Raw genomic sequence first — 20370 nt, forward strand, 5'->3', positions numbered from 1 at the left:
CAAATACATTTGTACCATTTTTGATATTTTCATTTTTAGTTGGGACAATCGGGTTGACTGCGTTTGGCTCCTAAAGGTGGCTATTGTCTTAAGATGCCTCTGCCACGAGATTTTTTTGCTTCATTTTGTTAGACAATCTTCCTGCCTTCTCTGGTCATGGAATCCCTAATATGGCCATGTATTTGCCTGGGAAAGCTGCTGCCTTTGCTGGCTATTGCATTCCATTTGTGTGTGGACCCAGGAAGTGGGATGGCACGGTGTAGTGCCAATCCAGAAACTGCTGCAAGAAAGTCTAGTGTGCATGGATTGGGCCACTGTTGGCTGCGTGATTAGTGCAGATCTTTGCTATTGGAGGGCTGTTTGGTCACTCACCCGAATTTAGGATACAAATTGAAAACTGCAGCCGTTCAGAGGATCCGTAAAGTGGCAAGTATTCTGTGTAGTTGTGCAGCCTAAAGACCTGGGATCGACTTCTGGCCTGGCGACCTATCCTGCAACTGTCCCAGTGAAGCCCTGCTGGACTAACTGATCTGACAAGGCCTCCATCGGTGCTTCAACTCTTGCACTGGTGGGACTTGGTCTTCTGAAACCTTTTTCACCACCACATGACATTGGGCCAAAGGAACTGACTTTTGGCTACAGTTTCCCATTAAACTCGGATTTATAAAGTTGGGACATCTAGTCTTGTGAACTGGAGTTCCTCTTGCATAACTACTTGCCTTCCTTTCAGATGTTTAGGTGAATTGTGTCAATTTCTATATCCAAAGGTGACTGTGTATATGTTTTATATGTAGAGTGTTGTGTGATATTACCTGCTTGATTCATTGTGTTTTATTTCTGTACTTGCCTGTCTAAATGGCACCATTGTGTATTTCACTGTGTGGACCCCTGACCCCACACACCTCTCCTGAGACTAAGCCTTGACCACTCTCCATGCTAACCATGGATTTGGCTAACCTCTGAGTTCCCATGTTCACTATAACTAGGGGTGCCTCCTGAAATCTGTCAACTAAGCCAGATTTGAAAAATCCGTCTTTACTTGTATACAGTGCCAGGGGGAAAAGCAAATATGTTGTTGTGGGATTGTGCCTAAGCCTTTATCGCATAGCTACCATGAGTGGAGTGGAATTCACTTTTGGGTGCAGGCACAGACTTTTTAAAGGCACCCACTTATATCCCTTACTCTAGCTAGAAATGTAAATTGTTTTGGACCAAGAACAAACCCTATCCTCATGAACTGATGAGCACAAGTGCTTTTCTTTTTATGGGAAGTCTATTTAAGCTTGACTTGATTGATCTTTTGATATACTAATCCAAACTCTAGGTCTGGTTTGTGACCCTTGCAAGATTTTATTGGATTTAGAGACATTTACTTACGCATCCTGTCTGAAAGGCTTTTGCATATAGTCACAAAGAATGATCCTCTTGCATTCAGATACAAATGTGGCAAATCTGTGCCAACTACGCCTATCCTAAAATTTGAGTGTGTAGATCTTTTTCAAGTCTACAGTTTTACATTGCATCAACTTACTGAGTTTGTAGTTGACCTTCCTAAAAGGACTGCTTTGTCTCAAGTATAGTTTGAGCATATAGACTGCCCAACGACAGTTCATGCTTTTTAAACTATTAACAAACCAGTTTTTCTTGCCATGTTTTATAGGCCTTGTATGAAGCTGGAGAAAAGAGGAAAGGAACCGATGTGAAAGTCTTCATCGACATCCTTACTAAAAGAAACTACGCACACATTCGTAAGGGTGAGTCCAAGTGTTTAGCAAATACATTTTTTAGTTGTTGGGTACCACCACATTGAGTACATGCGTATAGGCAAGTCAGTCAATTTTGTGATGGGCTTCATATTTTGCAGAATTAACTTGGGGCTTGTTGAGAATAAAATGTTACTCCTTTTCAGATGTAAGCATCAACATGCTTGGGTTGGAAAATGTACTTTTAAATCAGCCAAGGGGATTTAAAACTGAACTGGTGAATGTGATTAATCAGAAGGACTAAGATGAGGCAAAGTGATGCGGGGGAGTATCACATTAGATGAATTGCTTTTAATAATAAATCTATCACTTGTGACAAACGTTTCCGATTAATGATTCTCCTTTAAAATGTGTGCATTGATCTCTAAAGTAGACTTGTATGGTTCATGCCCACCTTAATCGTTGGCCTCTATTGTAACTTTTTTAATGTATGTACTGATGCATCAGAAACGGAAGGTAGCCAATTAAATCCTAGTCACAATATATAACAAGCTGAGAATACCATCTAAAAATGCATTCTTTAAAAGAAATCTTACAAACTGCTTCACTCCACATTTTTAAACTGTCTGTTTTGAGATCTTTAATATTTAACAGTACGTACGATATTTGTGCACACCCTTAGTGCCCAGGATTAATTAATGTCCCCACTATGACTCAAGCTTTGTGTTAATGTGTCTGAAATGCAATTTCCGCTAGCGTAATTGGGTGAAAAATATCTGCTAGATTTTTTCTTTCCGATTGCAAAGGGGGCATGGCGGGATATGGCAGAGATTTGCAGGTTTATCTATAAATGGCTATGAAAAATAGTTTCAGTAAATGGAATACTCAATGAAAAGATTTAACTTTAAAATAATGTACATCTACTTTTCTGGAAAAACAAACCCCCTCTCTGACATTTGTTTGCCCCAACTATCTCAAGCAATGGTCACTTTACATTTTTTGGAGTCCTTTTTGAACAGCACATTTGATTTATTTACTGTTGTGCAATATTGCAGAATCTAGTGCAATTGTGCTCATCCTTAGTTTGCACACCCATGTGACCGGGTTCCATTAAAGCCTGAAGGACTTGTCTTGTAGTACACAAATGCTGTAATAAGCATACATCTCAGAACTTTGGCAAAGGGTTTGGATCACATGTTCTTGGAATGAATTTTGCAGAATGGTGGGCATTCTTCAAATCTGAATGCACATCTGCTTGCATCATAATTAAGAATCCATCAGGTAATGTGTAAATAATCATACTGTACGTTATGCCATACTTCTCTAACTTGCCAGCCCAGTGACCTCACCACTGTTTTGTCCCACACCTACCTGCCTTAGCCCCCCAGTTTCTCCATCCTCTCCTCACTTCCACCCCTATGGTGCTTTCTGTTCCTCCTATCTTTCCCAACTGCTTCTCCATTGACCATCCTTCCCTTCTCACTAAGTCTGGTAGGAAGAAGTTCAAAAAGGATATCTTGGCCTCTAACCCTGGTCTTCCTATCGCCGACACCTACTCCAATGCTTCATCCAGACAGACCCTCACTGACATCCCTTTTGTCGTTCGTTCGCCAGATTTATGGACTCCTTATATGATCTCTGTGCTCTGTCCTATCTCATGGTCCAAGGCCAATTTCCTCCTCTTTTGAAAGGCGCTTCCCTCGCCTCATCAATTTCCTCATCTCCTGCTTATTACCCCCCGACCCCCTTGGCTACCTTGCTCTCTCTCCCCGCCTTCTCAGCACCTCCTAGGGACCTTTCTCCTCCGCAGGGTGTACCTCTGATCTGTACCCCTCCCTGGAAGGTATTTAAGGCTAGCAACCTTCTTCATATTGCCACTCTACCCTTGCTCTGCTGTCAAACACTCTGCCACCTCCTTGAAGAACTAGACCTTGATGTCCTTGGTCTTACTGTGACATGGTTCACGGCCAGCTCTGTCACAAGCTTTGACACGTTCCTCCCTGATGGCTACAAGATCCTCTCCACACCCAGATCCTCCTGGTCTGGTTGGGGGGTAGCCATGATCTTGCCTGAGTGGATTCCTGCCTCGATCATTCCCACTCAGACCTACTCCTCTTTTGAATGCCTTGTATGTAGGCTTTATCTCTCGCCTACCCATTCTCTTACTGTGGCTACAATCTACTGGCCTCCTGGTCAAATCACCTAATTTCTGTGAGTGGGTGGACCTCTCCTCCTCTCTCCTGGCCTCTACCACTCAACTCCTCCTCTTTGGTGACCTCAATATACATTTAGACTCCCCTTGTTCCTCCTCTGTACTCTTCCGTGACCTCTGCGACTCCCTCTCCATCCTCCCCTCTGGCCTGAATCACTCTGCAGGGCACACTCGATGTCTTGATCTCGTCTGACCGCCCCCTCTCATCCCTCTGACCACCATTCTCTCCTGGAGGGATCACTCTCCTCATCTCTCCCTCTCTTCGCCCCCCCAAGCCAAGCCTACCCCAACACTGCCACCTACCTTCTCGGACATCTATCCCATGAAGCGTGTCAGTTGAGGCTTTTGGTGCCACTTTCTCTCTTCAAACCCCCCCCCCCAACCCTCTCCACCTCTGGCTGTCTCACATCCTGACACAGCCCTGTCACTGCTCTACTTTTCAATTTCTGATACTCTTGCCCCTGTCATGAGGATCCGTTTGAAGTCCAAAGCCAAGGGCAATTCCTGGTATGACTCTGACCTAGCTACACTTAAACGTAAGTGTAGGGCGGCTGAGAGGAAATGGAGGGCTTCCTGTTCATCCTCTGACAAACTGGCCTATCGCCTGCTACAAAGGCAATACCGACTCTGTCCTCACCAAGAAGAGAGTCCACATTCAAGCTCGTGTCTCTGCGGCATCTAACAACTCAGCCGAACTCTTTAAAATCTGCAAGGAGCTGGCCAACCCTGCTGCAGTCTCTACCCCTCCTATGTCCTCCCAGGCTCTTTACAATGTCCTTTCCCCTCACTTCATTTAAAAAACCCAGGACATCCAGTCCACCCCCACCCCTCCTCTTCCCTCTCCAGCTGTGCTTGCTGACCCTCCTTTAATCACCCCCCACATCCTTCTTGTCCTTTCCTCTTTTCTCCCCCGACAAGGTCGCAAGACAAGCTCGATCTATGAAAGCCTTGTCCAACAGGTTCATCCCTGTACCTCTAAAACCATCAAGGACCACACTGACACCCTCGCTCCGGCCCTTGCTGATATTTGCAACTACTCCTTTGCCTCAGGATCATTCCTTCTTCCCCTCTGAAGCACTCCCTTGTGCATCCTCTTCTCAAGAAACCCACAGCTAATCCTTCTTGTCCAGCTAACTATCGCCTAATTTCCATTACTCCATTTCTGGTCAAACTCCTGGGAAAATTGACCATTTCAGCTTAACCTTCATTCCAATTCTGTTGGCTGTCTCCATGACCACCAGTCTGGCTTGAGAGCTGCCAGAAGCACAAACTGCTCTCCTGAACATCCTTGAAGATCTGCTCTCCAACCATGACTCTAACATTCCCTCTGTCCTCATCCTCCTCGATCTCTCTTCTGTCTTCTACACGGTCAACCATACCATCCTGCTCAACCGTCTCTGTGAAAACCTGGGTATCACTGATGAGGCTCTGGCCAGGCTGACCTCTGCCCTCATCGACCCTCCCAGGTCCAACTTGGGTCCTTCCTATCCTCGATCTTCCCCTCTACCTGTGGTGTTCCCCAGGGGTCTAACCTCTTGCCCTGGCTTTTCAACCAATACCTGTCATTTCTCTCCCACTGCATTGCCATTTCCTGCTCAAATTGTCAGTGCTACGCTGATGACACAACTCATTTTCAGGCTGCCCTTGGCCACCTCCTCTCCCTCTCTCATCTCTGATTGCCTAACTGCCATTCAAGGTTGGTGTTCCACCAATGATCTTTGTCTGAATGCCAGCAAGCCGGAGATCCTCCATCGGCACACCGTCGCCTACTTTTCCCCTCACTCACTGGCCGGCTTCCCTTGGCCCTTCTTCTAGCCCCACCTGTGAGGCTAAGAACCTCTGGGTCATCTTCGACTCCAGCCATTCCTTCTCCGCCCACATCTGAGGTCTCTAAAAAGTGAAACTTCCTACTGCATCTCCTCCGAGGTACTCCCTTTCCTCTCCTTCCACCAGGAGCTCATGGTATCCCAAGCTCTTGTTCTCTCTCTAGGTTGGACTATTGTAACGGCCTCTTTCTAAATCTACCTGGCTCTACTCTGCGCCCTCTGCAACTAATCCAGAAGAGCACTGCGAGACTTGTCCTTGGCCTCAAGCCCTGGGATTGTATCTCTCCAGCTCTGAAATCTCTCCATCGTCTCCCAGTGGATGCAGGGATTAAATTCAAAACCCTCTGCATTGTCCACAAGGCTTTCTGAGGCATGGGTCCAAAAAAACGTCTGCTATTCCTCAGCAAATACCTCCACTCTCGAGCTCTTTGCTCCTCTACCTCGAACTCCCTCACGGTCAGTCGTTTTTCAAAGAAACTAGCTGGAGGTAGATCTGTCTTCAGCTGGGGCCTCCCTCTGGAACAGCCTCCCTGCCAAACTTGAGGAGAACCATCTTCGGTTCCGGAAGCACCTCAAGACCTTCTTCTTTTCTTGTGCCTTCACTCCTCCCCCCTGCTGATCTGTTCTCTCTTGGCACCGTGCACCTGGCCACCCTCTGTCCTCCGGGCCCAGGTACCTGCTCACCCGGCCATCCTCTTGCACTGCCTCCGAGCCACCCCTTGCACTAGGGTCTGTATCTGTATCCATACAGGCCCCCCTTTCTTCACTTATCAGACCTACCCTGTCTGCTGCCTTAAACCTAACACTTGCAAATTGCTGGCTGCAATACCACTGTTTGTTGCCTTTATTTATTCATTATTATTTCTTTTTCTCCTCTGCTTCACACTTTGCACTTTTCCCCCTTCCATGCACTCACACCCCCCTCTCCCATGCACTTGCGCGTTCTCAAGGTCACTGGGCCTAGTAAGATCGCTGTTTTGATCTCCCCTGTTCCCCTCCCTTGCCTTGTCGCGCTCTGAAACACTTGCGTACAAGCGCGATAGAAATAAAATATCAATATCAATTCCATAGCTCTTTTTTTCCTTAATGTTCTCCTGTTCATAGTATTTTTTTCTGCACCTCTTGCATGGTTTAGTTGAATATACTTTAAAAAAGAGAAAAGCTGATGGCTACTGGAAGGGGATCCTACTGTGCTACTCGTATGATCAAGGATGTGCTCAACATTAAAATCTGTGGTGGGATTTGAGTTCACCCCACCCCACAAATCCCCCAATATTACCATTTGCTTTCATAACTTTAAACCAGGCTTTTCACATCAATCTTAGTTTTTGTTCCATCTTTCTATCTGTGAAAATCATTTTAGGACTGTGTCAAACTGCCTACTCCTAGTTGTACAATGCAACTCAGTAAAAGTGTTCCTTTTTCAGGTGTAGTAGAATATAGTCCTGACTACATGCTGCTGCCTTTTACCAGAAGATGCTCCACTTCCATCTACATGCCATTTTCATTTTACTTTGTTTCAGAACTACCTTATTCTTTCTGCTTCGTGCATACACGTCTGTTTTCCCATTATTCCTCATTGCATCAGATACACTATGGTGAATTATCTGTCAGAACCTGCTAATATTTTATGTTGCTATGAAATACTGAATTTCACAGGATTTCACGGGTCTTGGCCACAATGTTAGTCCCTCTACACTTGGTAATTTAAAGCCTATCAAGACACTTGGTCAAACTCTGTCAACAGTATAGTAGTTGTCTTTGCCCTCTTGGTGTGCTTGGATGATAGTCAAGGTCCCCTTAACTGTTTTGGCGAACCCACTACTACTTTAGAAACTATTTGATCTGGTTCCGAAGATCGGGAACAAAAGACTGACTTTGCGGAATCCAGCCCATGAAGGCTCCTGCCGCAAGATCTGTCGTTAGTTACAAGCTACCCTTCACCTGGTCCTTTTTGTGGGGTTGGGGTAGCCCCCCTCCCCTTATGATGCATGACCCAGCCATACCCTCCTTCACTTACCTGCTGCGGCACCTGCTGGCACATACAACAGACTATGTCCCATATCTGCACATTGTGCATCCGTACATGGCCTTTTGTGCATTGGGTTTCTGGTTATGTGGCCTCCAGGATCAAACAAAATGATACTATTTATGGAGTTAAATAGGAAATACCGGCTGTAAGAACAGTGATGAAAGGTACTAGTTTGCTTCAGTTGACCACTTATTCTTTTTTACTTTTCTCTAGTGTGTCAGAGATACTCAAAGTATAGCAAACATGACGTCAACAAAGCTCTGGACCTGGAGTTAAAGGGTGACATTGAAAAGTGCTTGACAGCTATTGGTATGTTATTTTATTGTATCAAGAATGCATGTTTTCCTGAGCTAACATATTCCATTATTTGGTTTTGCTCTGGTTGATGTTCTTAGTCCCTACACCCTGAAGCATATAGATGTGTTCAATGGACATGCTTAATTGTATTGCTTCATCAAGTTCAAACATGTAAATACAAGTGAAAATGGATTACGGCATGCCTTCAGCAGCCACTATTACACCTTCAACCTTGAGACACAAACCATCTAAACCCAGTTGTTCACAGCTGTGATTAGGGAGCAGGCATGAGTAAAAAGAGCTTATGTTGTTGTATTGCTACAGTAGTATGTGTTTATAGCTGCTTCAGATGGAAAATGCTGTCCACTGCTGCCACAAAGCTCTGCTCCTTCAAGTTGAAGTTTAGCACCTTTTGATGTCCCACCGCTGCAGAAGGTTGCCTTGTTAAGAGTCAACTATTTAGCAGTAGCCCAGCTTACCTAAAAAATATTTGGTGGCTTTACAGGCTGCAGTAGCAAACATACCACTATGCACAAAGTTGTAGATGTCATCCAGTCATGGTTATGCAAACAAAGTCTTCTACTTTGCTTGCACTCACTGTGGTAGAAAACTGCCCCTGGCTGTTTATTGAGCAGTGGGAGTTTTCCTGTGCACAGAAGGAATGAAAATCTGTAGTGTTAGGGAGTTTTACACAAGCTCAGAACTTGAAAAGGCCCAACTTGGATATAAAGGGTTTGGCCTGAACCACACAAAGCTTTGGTAGAATGACTGAGCAGCCATGCTTAGCCTAGGTGGTGAGGAGGGTTGTAGTAAGGTACAAAACTCTGCATACACCTTTTTTCAAGAAAACACTAATGCAACATTAATATATACCATAAGGAACTTTGTCATATTTGCAAGGTAAGTAAGCACTAACAGTTACACATGTAGCACTGGACAGCAAGACCATAGGTACAGTAAGTTTCAGAAAGTTTTAGATAGTAACAAATCTTAGTAAAGCCACCTGAAACGTATATGCAAACTTTTTCAACTTGTTCCAACCTGTCCTCCCTAGCTCATGAGTCTCTAAGTTCAGAGGAACCCTAGTCCACCAGAGGTTAGGAGGTGAGCAGGATACAGTTTTCAAAGTTGTAAAGTGGCATGATTCAGGATCTCTTCGGGGTTGGTTTTTTCGAATTAAGGAAACCAATGGTTTTCCTTGTGAAGTTGCCCCAAGGACCAGTGTCCTAAGGCAAGATATTTCAATGAGTTATCCACCCCATCGTATCTCTATGGGAGCCATGGAGGGGGGGTGAGATGCAATTTGAAGCCCCCAGGAATACAGGATCAGCAAACAAAGCACCAGGTATGTTTTACAGGGAGCAGGACAGTACCTTCAAAAGAACTACTTGTGGCTGCAGAGCGGTCTTGGAGGAGAGGCAACAGCAGACACGGTCACAGTTTTCTCTGTCTTGGCAACAGAAAGGGACTTCGCTGGATCTGGCAACGGCTCTCATGCATACTGAGACCGTGCAGCGGATCTTTGCAGTTCTGGCTTTTTAGCGCCTTTTTTCAGGCTCAGTTGAAGGACCGATGTCTCGACAGACTTTTCTTTCTCTCAGCCCTCGTCTCATGTGAGGGGACATTGGGGAGCTGGAGCAAGACTCTGGAGGTCAACAAAGATGCCCACAAAGTTCCAGGTGGGTTTGTTCTTCAGGCGTCTTTGCACAGCGGCACAGAACCCAGCGGTATTGCTAAATTGCAGGCCATGGAGGCCGTGGCTCTTCCACGGAGGGACTAAAATGCGCTTGGGACTGGTTAGGCCCACCAGTCCAAGTAAGGAGGCTGTCTCAGTCATATCTTCCCTGTTGCTCCGGAGTGGAGGTAGGGACAGCAGCGGTTATTCGGCAAGCTCCGCCATTCACTGTGTATATGGATTCTTCTGTTCCGTGGTCAAATGAGTTTCTGCTCCAGGGCCTCAGAATTTACACAAGAACACGGAGCCCAGCAATCCTATCCCATGCAGCATTTGAATCTTGGGGGTGTCTGTCCAATTGGATAGCCAGTTGCCCAGTTAGAACTGACTTTTCGCAGGCACTGTGCAGGATAAAGGACTGGAGCTTTCGGTTGATCCTCCCCAATTCCTGTCCGGCCAGTCCCTCCAATAACCTTTGCAGGCTTTCCAAGGGATTAGAGGAAACTCCCCCACCCAGGTAGACCTAAAACAGGACAAGCCATCTTGTTCAGGACTTAATGTACAGTCCCCATTTTGAGTCAATGGTGACTCTTGTGTCCCTTACTGCAGCCACAATCACAGCCGGTGACAAAAGTACTCAAATGTATACTCCCACTAGCCTGAAGAGAGCGATTTGTCACAGTAAGCAAAAAGTTACTGGAGAAGTGAGAGGTAGTGTTCCCAAGATCAGAGTAAAATGAGGGGTTGGGGAGGGTCCCGCTCCAAGAATCCAACCATTTTCCTTCGAGTGAAATTCTCTCCACCTTTTACATTTTGGATTTGGACTGCTGAGGAGTGAGCATAGTGAATACAATGAGAGCCTGACTGTTTTGGGATGTTGTGTTTAAATATAGAATGCCCGACGCGTTCGTCTCACTTAGCATTCTGAGCACCTGCATGGTCCCTGCAGATGGTGTAGGTTTACTGTTGGCTAAAGGAGTAGAAGGCTGATTTGTAGCCTGTTATTTCAGAAATGAGGTGTTGAGAACAATTTTCTTTTTTTGTTAGTTTTGTCTCATTCGTTGAACCCCATACGCCTGTGTATTTGGCACTTTGGCCAATGAGGTGCTTTTTGCACCCCAATTACTATTACAATTCATAACTTGGATAGCCCCGAAGTCCGGGTCTACAAATATTTGGCACTCCAGATGTTTTAGACTAAAACCTACATGTTCCCCACTCAGGAACATAGACAAAAAAAGGTCTGAGGGTCTCGCAGGTGAAGGCAATTTGGCATGAAATGAGATCTCCCCTATCGGAGAGCAAAAGGGCTTTATATCAATAATTCAAAAGATTTTTGGCAGTAGGTATTTAATTTGGCTTACTGTGGTTTTCTTCGTACTGTGCAGTAGGTTATGTAAGTGCCTTGTTATGTTACTCAAATTTCATGCCAAATCATCTTCACCTGTGAGCCCCCCAAGCACTTTTTGCTGGACTTGGGGATTCTTTTTCCTTGTTCCTGGATGAGTCTGAGCCTTTTTCCCCACTCACTTTCTTTTAATGTTTAGTGAGGGCTGTTATCAAGTTGCATTATCAAAAGCCTTTTGGCTAAGGCCAACATATTTATAAACAAGAGCTTAATGGCTATGCAAGTATCGGCCAGAATCGAAATGCGACCAAAGTCACAGGTCACAAGAGAAGGTAAAGCGGAACACCTGCACCAAACCTTGCAACATTATCTAAACTCAAGAGCCACTTAAATTAATATTCAAATGATTAACTTATATGTTTAATGGACAGCCAAAACGTGTTTCGGCAATTTGTGGTCTTCCCTGGGATGGTATTACCTCGGAGGAGATGTATTTATTTATGGTGTGCATCTGAGGATTCATTAGAAGGCCTACTGGGTGCAATAGAAAGTGCTTTTCTGCTAAAACTGGATGGTTTGAACTCTTGATGAAGAAACATTCCTGTAACCTTTCAAAACCATCTTGCTGGGATTTGTCAAGTGGGGATCGAGACAGTGGCAAATTGAGGAATGTAGAGTGTCAATATCTTGTTTTAAAGTATACTTCTATGTTTGTAATGTTAAATCAGACACTACACATTTGTGGTTACATTACATGTTTTTTAATCTGTTGTTTTCCCCTTACAGTGCAATGTGCAGTAAGCAAGCCTGCTTATTTTGCTGAGCGACTCTTCCTTTCAATGAAGGTACTGTATGCTTCTAAAGTTAGTGTTTTTATTAGGATGGCTTCCAGCTACTGACTGATGCGAAACTAAGTAGATTTATCTGATATAAATATCACTGCAAAAGAATTAGATTTTCTTAAATACATTTTTTTACATGCCCTTACTTGGGCAGCTAATGTGGTGTAGAGGCCACATTCTACTTTTGATCTGCTCATGGCACAGATGTCACTTCAGAGGCGTGTCATGACTGTTTTACTAAAGCCCAGCTATTTAGGACTTTATAAAACTATCCCTTGGGCAATACAGACCTCCAACTCTAGTATAGGCCTTTACCACGTCAGGCAAAAGGGAGCAATGACAGAGCAGCCAGGCTTATTTTAGGAGAGAGAGGTCTGTAGGAAGGTACAGAGAACTTGTAGGATGCACATGGTCAAATGAAACACATATTTATACTTTTATGTATAACCTCAAACCTCGCCTTTTATTCAGTTTCCACACACTCCTCTGCAATCTCGCAGCAGTTTACAGAAAGAGGCTTGTGGCTGTCCAGTCCGTTGAGCCAGACCCCAAGTGGGAGCTGTTTCCATTCAGGCACTCGAGCAGACAAAGGGCAGGGGAGTGAAAACCCCCACTTCCTGTCTGCCCGACACACTGGAGCCTAGGCAGGGACACCCAAGGGTTCCCGCCAAAGGCAAAACACATACAGACCCTTCCCACCACCCTTGAATGGTAGGAGAAGGGCTAACAAAGAAAACCATGCTAGAAATTGTGGAAAATGAAGACACCAAGCTGGTACTTGGGTGAGCCTATTGTGCACAACCAACTGTTAACAGTCTGCTGAAAAAAACACCATAGTTGGTAGAACACGTCCACTCCCACCAACCATAACTAGAGGGTTGTCTGTGACTAAAAAGTCACAGAAGGGGATACTAAGTATCCCCTGGGCACTCCAGATAAGGTGATGTACCAATCTCTCAGAATATAAAGTTTAGGAGAGATACAAAGTATCTCTCCATCCTTAAGAACAGTAGAAAGTTTGGATAGGAAGGGTTCTCAAAGGAGAACCCAAAGGGTTCCCAGCAACACTGCCCATAAGGAGCTGTGTGCCTCCAACGTTAAAGACAGATGCATTGAGAGATCAGCAGGAAAGTAGACTCCATTGTACAGGTAAAACCGAGAAGAGTTCCAAAAGACAGAGCCCATAAGAATGAATGCATGGAAAAAGGCTCCTCTCATTCAGGAAGGAAAGGTCCAAAAGTACATCAAGTGCTCGGGGTCTCACCAGGAGAGGGGATAAAGCATAGAAATGAGAAATCGCTCAACAAGGGCCTGTTGGGACCATTGTACTATGTACATTGTGACATCAAGAAGGCAGTGTGGTATTTGGTGAGCGCACCTGAGGAGTGCAGGTGAGAGCTGCAGGACGATGGCAACAGAGCGGCGGGTAAATTAAGACTCTGGGAGGGCTGGAGCTTGGCTGCAAATGGAGCCCACAGTTTAGGCAATCATGTCACTTCTTGGTATTGTAATTAAGCAATAGCGACGCTTTGAGGGTGGAGGCATTACCGTTTGGGCATTAATTGGGACCCAAGCCCAATTATCGGATCGTGAATCCCCTCACCAAAGGGGATTCTGCTGTGTTACGAAGTGGCCCAGTTGAAATTTCAAAAGTTATTGTAGTAAAGGGAAGTACTAGTCTTTTGTCACTGTCCATGCCTTTCAAAAACCAAGGAGTACCGGACCAACATGGTGTCTCCTCCCACTACAGTAAAAATCTAAACCAAAGCACCTTGTGGAACACTTCAAACACACTTTGGGACCTTGAGAGTTTTTGCAATTCTATATATTCTTTTATCCAAAGAATCTTTAAAACCAACATTACAACACATTAACATGTTGATTAGTAAGTGCAATGTGCTAAAGTGCAAAATCAATTGAGAACCTTATACAGATATATTTTATATTCCCACACTTAACCAAAATAGTAACATGAACTTGACTGTTCTTATCTGGACAATTTTTATCAATCCACCCAGTTTGTAACCATTGTCATATTAAAACATTTTTAATACTTTTCAGTTCACCACCTTATTTCATGTGCTCCTGACCAGGAGTCCTTCAAAAACAACTGGCTGCACTCTGCTGCCACGTGTAAATGTATCTTTTATACTTGGCTCCCTTATTTTATATGTCCTCCTGAATAGGAGCCTTTCATCGCTGGCTGCGCTATCTTCTGCCTTGTGGTGCACGTCTCTGTGCTCCCTTTACTGTTGCTGTGTGTGCTGCACTTCATAAAGCTTAAGTTCGAGGTTCCTTGAGTATGTGGGGGAATCTTCATCCTGCGGAGCACATGGCTGCCATTGGAGAAAGGTAGCAAGTTCAGTGGAATATAGATGTGAGAGCTGTTGAGACCCACATATGATGCTCTGAAGACTGGAGTCGAAGGATGGTTCACAAGGTTAATTTATGCAGATGAGAATGGTGCAGCGATTCAAGCAAATACAAGTCTGTCCACACGGTGTGTTTAGCATCTCATCTCCCACTGGTTTTGCAGATTTACCAAGGGTTCCTGATTCCATTTGGCAGGCTTGGTTCTACCAAATGTCGCCAAGTGAGTCTGTTTCTAATTGATCAGCTGGTGGTAGAGGTACAACTGTCTATTTGATATGAAGCCACAAATGGCCTCTCCTCCACTTCGCAATTTGCTTAACCCTGAGGCCTGTTTTTGCCTTCCACAAACCTTTGGGATTTCACCAACTTGATTTCTCTGACTGTTCCTCCTTCAAGCTGCCTTGCCTATTTCTTGTTCATATTCTTGCCTTCTCGTCCCACTGAGAACTTCTGGTTTTAAAGTTTCTCGATCACCTTCGCTCCTCCCTCAGATTTTACTCCAGCCACCCTCCTGTTCATTTCACCACCTTTCCTACCTGATGAGCAGGGTGAGGGGGTAAAGTGATACAGTAGGTGGAAGAGACAATACAGTCTCCTGCCTCCAGCACCTCATTGCTGCCCTTTGTAGCAATTTGCAACACTGCCTGTCACAGCCTCTTTCAACCCCCATTGACCGACTGTTTTTTTTTTTTTACTTTTAGCTCCTTGTTGGACTAATGATTAGTGGCTGCACCAGTCCTGTAATTGGGAAAGGTTTGGCAGTGACTGCTGTATTGAACCTCACTTTGATCGGCGCCCCAAGCGTTCATGTCTCTACCATCTTGGATTGCGTTCTCTCATTCCTGGCTTTCGGGTGCTGCTTGTGCAAGCTCCAGGTCACAAGTTCAACCAGAATGTGACTTCCACTTAAAACACAATGGGCAAGTTCCTATGAATCCGCATTGCTAATTCATAGTGAAATTTCAACTTTGTGTGCAACTGTCTGGCAAGCAATGTCCTGCTGGTAGTAAATGATCTGCTAACTTTGAATCTCCCGAAACATATGCTGTTAAACTGTGAGTTTACCACCTTGTGGCTCGTTCCTCTGGAGTCCAGACACAGAAACCCACAGTTGGAAACCTTTGTATTCATCATTGTTTCAAGCGGAAATTTCCACAGCTCTCAGGACACCTTGACTTGATTACTATCGGAATACCTGCTGCTAAATGCCAGCACTCGCCTCCCACCCAACCCACTGTGACCATGAACACTATTTGAACGCTTGTATAATGTTAGGTGCTAAAAGCCTTTATGTAAAACAGGTTTCCGGTTAAAGCAGTGCACCGGTCCTTCCAAAGGAAACTCTGGACCCTTCGTTTCCATGGGGACTGGTGGTCCCCATGGAAACGAAGGGGGCTCTGGATCAAGTACCTTTGTGCAGCCATGGAAAGTGAGCGGTTGTGGGGCCAAGCGGAGTCTGAGAACGTACAGGAACATTTGAGCCTGTGTGCTGATGGTGGTAGTGAGGTGGTGTAGGCAGCAGTGCAGAGAAGTCAGACTCCGTGGTGGTAGGATGGTTAATCTCGGTACATGGGGAGCTTGCATGAAACCTATGAGAAAAAGTTCACAATTACCCTTGGAGGATGCTGCGACCACAAAGTTGGGGAAAGGCCAACACCTGACAAAACGAGATAGGTTATGTGTTTCAGACTGACCACGCTTAATTCTCAGGTACAGGGTAGTAGGTCGAACCAAAGGTACTCTTCACACCTCTCTACAAAGCTCAATGACCTGAAAATACTGAAATATATCATTTAATAAAGTAACTATAAATGTATCCGCTCGGATAATTATTTTGCTTATTCATACACCGTATTTGACAGACAAGCATGATCTAAAAACAGTGATGCCTGTACAAGATGTCTCCTGACCCCAATGTCTACAGATGTGCCCTCTTCTAGAGGTGAGCATCCAACCTAACATAACTGAGAGGTGTGGTGTACTAGGGAACCATGAAACCTGACCACATGGTAACTACCCTATTGGCCTTGACAACTACATACAGTGTACTAAAAGCACATCCTAACTCGTATAATTGTAAGGGCCTACACCTGATGGCCCACATCTAACGCATATGCTAGGGAATGGGATTATAAAGGGAACTGCACAATTTAACCAACAGATATCCCTAATGCCCATAACATTAATCCTCACCATAGCGAATCCCAGGGCATTATATGTAATCTACAGTCACAAAATACATTACAGCCATATGGAAAATGAAACTTGTAAACCATAGTCAAAGGCTTCCAAGAATAAAGAGTACTGTTGCCTTCCTCCAACATTTCTGGTACAAACGTACACATTTTTAACCGAAATCGTGTTGCATGTACACTTGCCATGAAAAATGCACGGTATGACTTTAAAAGGATACAGAATTGGTACAGAGCTCACAGAAACCCTAGGGGATCCAGGATAAATGTGAAGGTTAGGCAAGTACCCCCTGGGTGAATTTCAGATGTTCCAGGTAAGTGCAGTTCCATAGGAATGAATGGGAAAAGTTAAAAGGCTATCCAATCGAGGAAAGTATGATCCACCGCATAGGTGTGGATGCTGTGGCGCTGAATCCGAGGGAAGGACACAAGCCATGGTCGGAAGATGTGCCCATGGCCCCAGAAGAAGTTGCTGGAAGTCTATGGAAAATTCAGTAAAGACTTGCCTCCAAGGAATGTTTACAACAACCCAGGATACACTTGTGGGTGAGTAACTTGAATAATCACCTACCCAAGGACTCCAATGTAAGTACTCCTGTTGGCTGCTTCAGTGAAACCCACTCTACCACCCTGAAATGGAGTAAGCAGTCCTTTTCCATAGGCATGGTTTTTAGGATTCGGTGCTCCTGGATTTGCACCTGAAGTGGGAGAATGGGTTAATACCCTCCCCCCAATCTCATCCAGACCATGGCCTAGGGGATCACGGCCCAGACACCCCCCATGAGACGAGTTCGCCTATTTGCCAGACGACAAAATACCCTGGTTCAGGAACTTACACATAAGAGGAGTATGCCCACCAGCACGTTCACGTTCAGCACCTGCCCGCACGGCTGAAACCGACACCTGCGGGATGGATGAACTCGACTAGAGCAATGACCACAAGTATCCACATCATTAGAGATGCCATAACGACATAGCCGACAGACAAGAACACACGTGTCACCATGCACACTGGTCACTCATACACCATTCTACACGAAGAACATACTCCGTGCTATCGCATAGCGGACTGTCACACTCACGAACGTGCATCGTTTTTATTTTTCACATAGGCTCGTGTATATGCTTGCTGATGCTTCCTCGCCACCTATCTCTGACACCTTATGTATATCTAGTGCTGCATATGATGATTTGTCATTCTGCGACCACCATACTATGGATTATGTACCGCCATCCATGAACTAGGCCCGAGTAGGCAGCGAACAAGAGTCCCCAGGCAAGAGCCTTGCAAACGAAAACCCTCTCAGAACGAGATACAAGTGCTGACCATGCAGAACAAGCCCCTAATGAGGGCCCACAGCCAAGGCCACGATGTTGCAACTAGCATGCTGAGAGCCCAGCGCCAAGGTTACACCTGCGAATGCCAAGCCCCCAGACACCGAATACAAAATCAAATGCTCATAATTCTGCTCCAGCTACGGACTCTCTACACGTGACCAAGCCGAACTGACAAGGTGCCAAGCCTATGAGACAGAGAAGCCTCCAGGGTCTCACGTTTGGAACACAGGTTGCAACAACGAAGCGGCAAGATGGACACCTACAGCGATGGGAACGACCCGCTCATAAGTCCCAGGCTTGGGGGCTCGTGGGAGAACTAATCAGAACACAGGGGGGCTCACTACTGACGCCATTACTCATAGCCAATCACCAAGGGTCACCTTGTTGCAATTCCAAAGTAACAAATGTTAGGGACAGCCCGAGTATACCACCTGATCTAGTTCCTTCCAATAACATTCTTTCCTATATGCTAACTATACTAACCCTACCACTCGGAGAGCCAATCCTGAGTGGCGAGAGGTTTTTGTTGTAATTTTCCCAGGTGACGCGGGTAGCACGTCATACTACAGTAAAAAGGGCCTGCGAGCCCCTCTGAGATGAAGTGTGCGCTTTCTCAGATGCATACGAGAAACCCATCCCTGCCGTTGCAATAAACAGCAGTCTCAGCCTTGCTCCTTGTGTGTGTCTCATACTCCTTTTTGGGGACACGGGAGGAGTTGGGGCCTTCTCAGCCTGGAGGTCCACGGGCTGCACTGCCGGCCCCAGGATAAATCACCCCGACACACCTTAAGCAGAGCCCATTGACCAAGGTAAGCAACAAGGCTCTTGCCGGGACATCAACCTTCAAGCAACAAGTGAGAAATCCAGCGAGGAAGACTTATGAACCCACAAAGACTTCTCACAGCAGGTTAATGTGCAAAAGCAGACAGCAGGACATCAGCAAATGAGTCCTAGGATGGAAACAGCCGGTGGCACCATTGGGTGTCATGCTGAAGATCTGGCAGACAGTTGAGGCATGAACCACATTTTGGACGTCAGCAGTGACGCACAGCCAATTGGAGGGTTCTAGCGGTAAATGGCCTTTGCATCATGATTCCTATTTAAAAACCTGATTTCGCATAATATAATGAAATCAAAGTTGTAATGTACTGTATCAAGTGTTATAGTTAAAAAATGGAGCAAAAAAAATTAGTGAAACCCTTTAATTTTAATTGCTTTACTCCCATTTGCATACAGACACCCCTACCACCTGCTCATCCCCATGGACGGTCCTGCCCACTGTATGAGACTTGTGTGGTGCATTCCTAGCCTAGACAATGGTCCTTGCGATGAATGCTTGACCAAGCAGCTATGCAGAGACTTCAGGGAGCCTGAACTTCTCAGAGGCAAAACTCCTTAGTTTCGTTGACAAACCATACCGGTTGGTCAGTAGGACTGCAATGTAGCATTAGCCACCCTCACAGGAAGTGAGTGTGGTAGCCAAGGGACCTTTACTGGCCTAAACTGGTTAGGAACAATATGTAGATTGCCATTGTGGGCTCCAAAAGAGCCCACATGCTCAGAATGGCAATTTTAGGGGCTTAGTGGTTCGATAGGCAAAGGAAAGCCCCAGAACACAAAGATCCGCGAGCAGGATGTAAAACAAATTGCTACACCAATGGCAACCAAAAAGATACATCGGACTACCGATGTTGTAAAAATAGCTTGCACACATGGTGAAGCCAGTACTGAAGTAGCTGCCGCCACCTACTCCCTAAATTCTCTGTAGGTTGATATCCCCCTATGACAAAACTGGGAGCCCAAGAGGCAGCTGTGGTACTGAATGGCCTGGGGCAACCAAATGCCCAACATTAAATGTGTGTCTAAAGGGAGTGCAATGTGGAACGCATTGCTAGGATCTAGAGGGCCACTACTCCAACAATGAGGGTCCAAGCAACCACAGACTTTGCAGTTAATCCCTAAAACGCTTTGCAGGGAGCTTCGACCCATTGGAATAGTGGACCAACTATTCTCGGCAGCTCCAACTTAACCTGCAAACGAGCCTCTTCGGGAAGTGTTCCTGGACCGCTCTGTGAACTGACCAGCTCGTACGGGACCTTTGCTCTGCAACTGCTGCAGTCTCTTCCTTATCAGTTGGTTGACAGGATTCACAAGCGCAGTAAACCCCACAATGATGTTTCTTAATAGCAGTAAATTGCCTAATCGGGCTGGAAGAATATTCAGTTTGTATCACAAATGTTTACTATTCATCCCCTCTTAGCTTCTCCGACATACTACTACACACTAACATTTACACGCACTTTACTAGTTCACAACACTTTCACCTCAAAAGTTCAAGTTAACCTGTTAGATGTAAATCTGAATCTGTGAACACATATTCCTATATTTGCACCCCCCATGCCCTATTATGCCAACCCTTTCGTAGATGTAAAACTCTAACAAACCCTGGGAAATTCCAAAGTCTGCTGGTTACAGGATGATATGGTAGTAAAGCTGCAAATGCTTTTGTGGAACTCACCCACCCAAAAGGGA

At 45.3% G+C, this 20370-nt stretch overlaps 1 protein-coding gene across 1 annotated transcript in view; it reads left to right on the forward strand.

Annotated features, from left to right (window-relative positions):
* The window catches only part of LOC138510292 (annexin A1-like), a 109931-nt gene that overhangs the window by 84576 nt on the left and 4985 nt on the right, over window positions 1–20370 (forward strand). The window contains exons 9-11 of the mRNA XM_069625823.1: window positions 1661–1754; window positions 7987–8082; window positions 11880–11938. Of these exons, the coding sequence (XP_069481924.1) occupies window positions 1661–1754; window positions 7987–8082; window positions 11880–11938 (249 nt within the window). The remainder of the gene's footprint in view (window positions 1–1660; window positions 1755–7986; window positions 8083–11879; window positions 11939–20370) is intronic.

The sequence above is a fragment of the Ambystoma mexicanum genome, chromosome 6p (assembly GCF_040938575.1).
Source record: "Ambystoma mexicanum isolate Mex_15411 chromosome 6p, UKY_AmexF1_1, whole genome shotgun sequence".
NCBI classification, from domain to species: Eukaryota; Metazoa; Chordata; class Amphibia; order Caudata; family Ambystomatidae; genus Ambystoma; species Ambystoma mexicanum.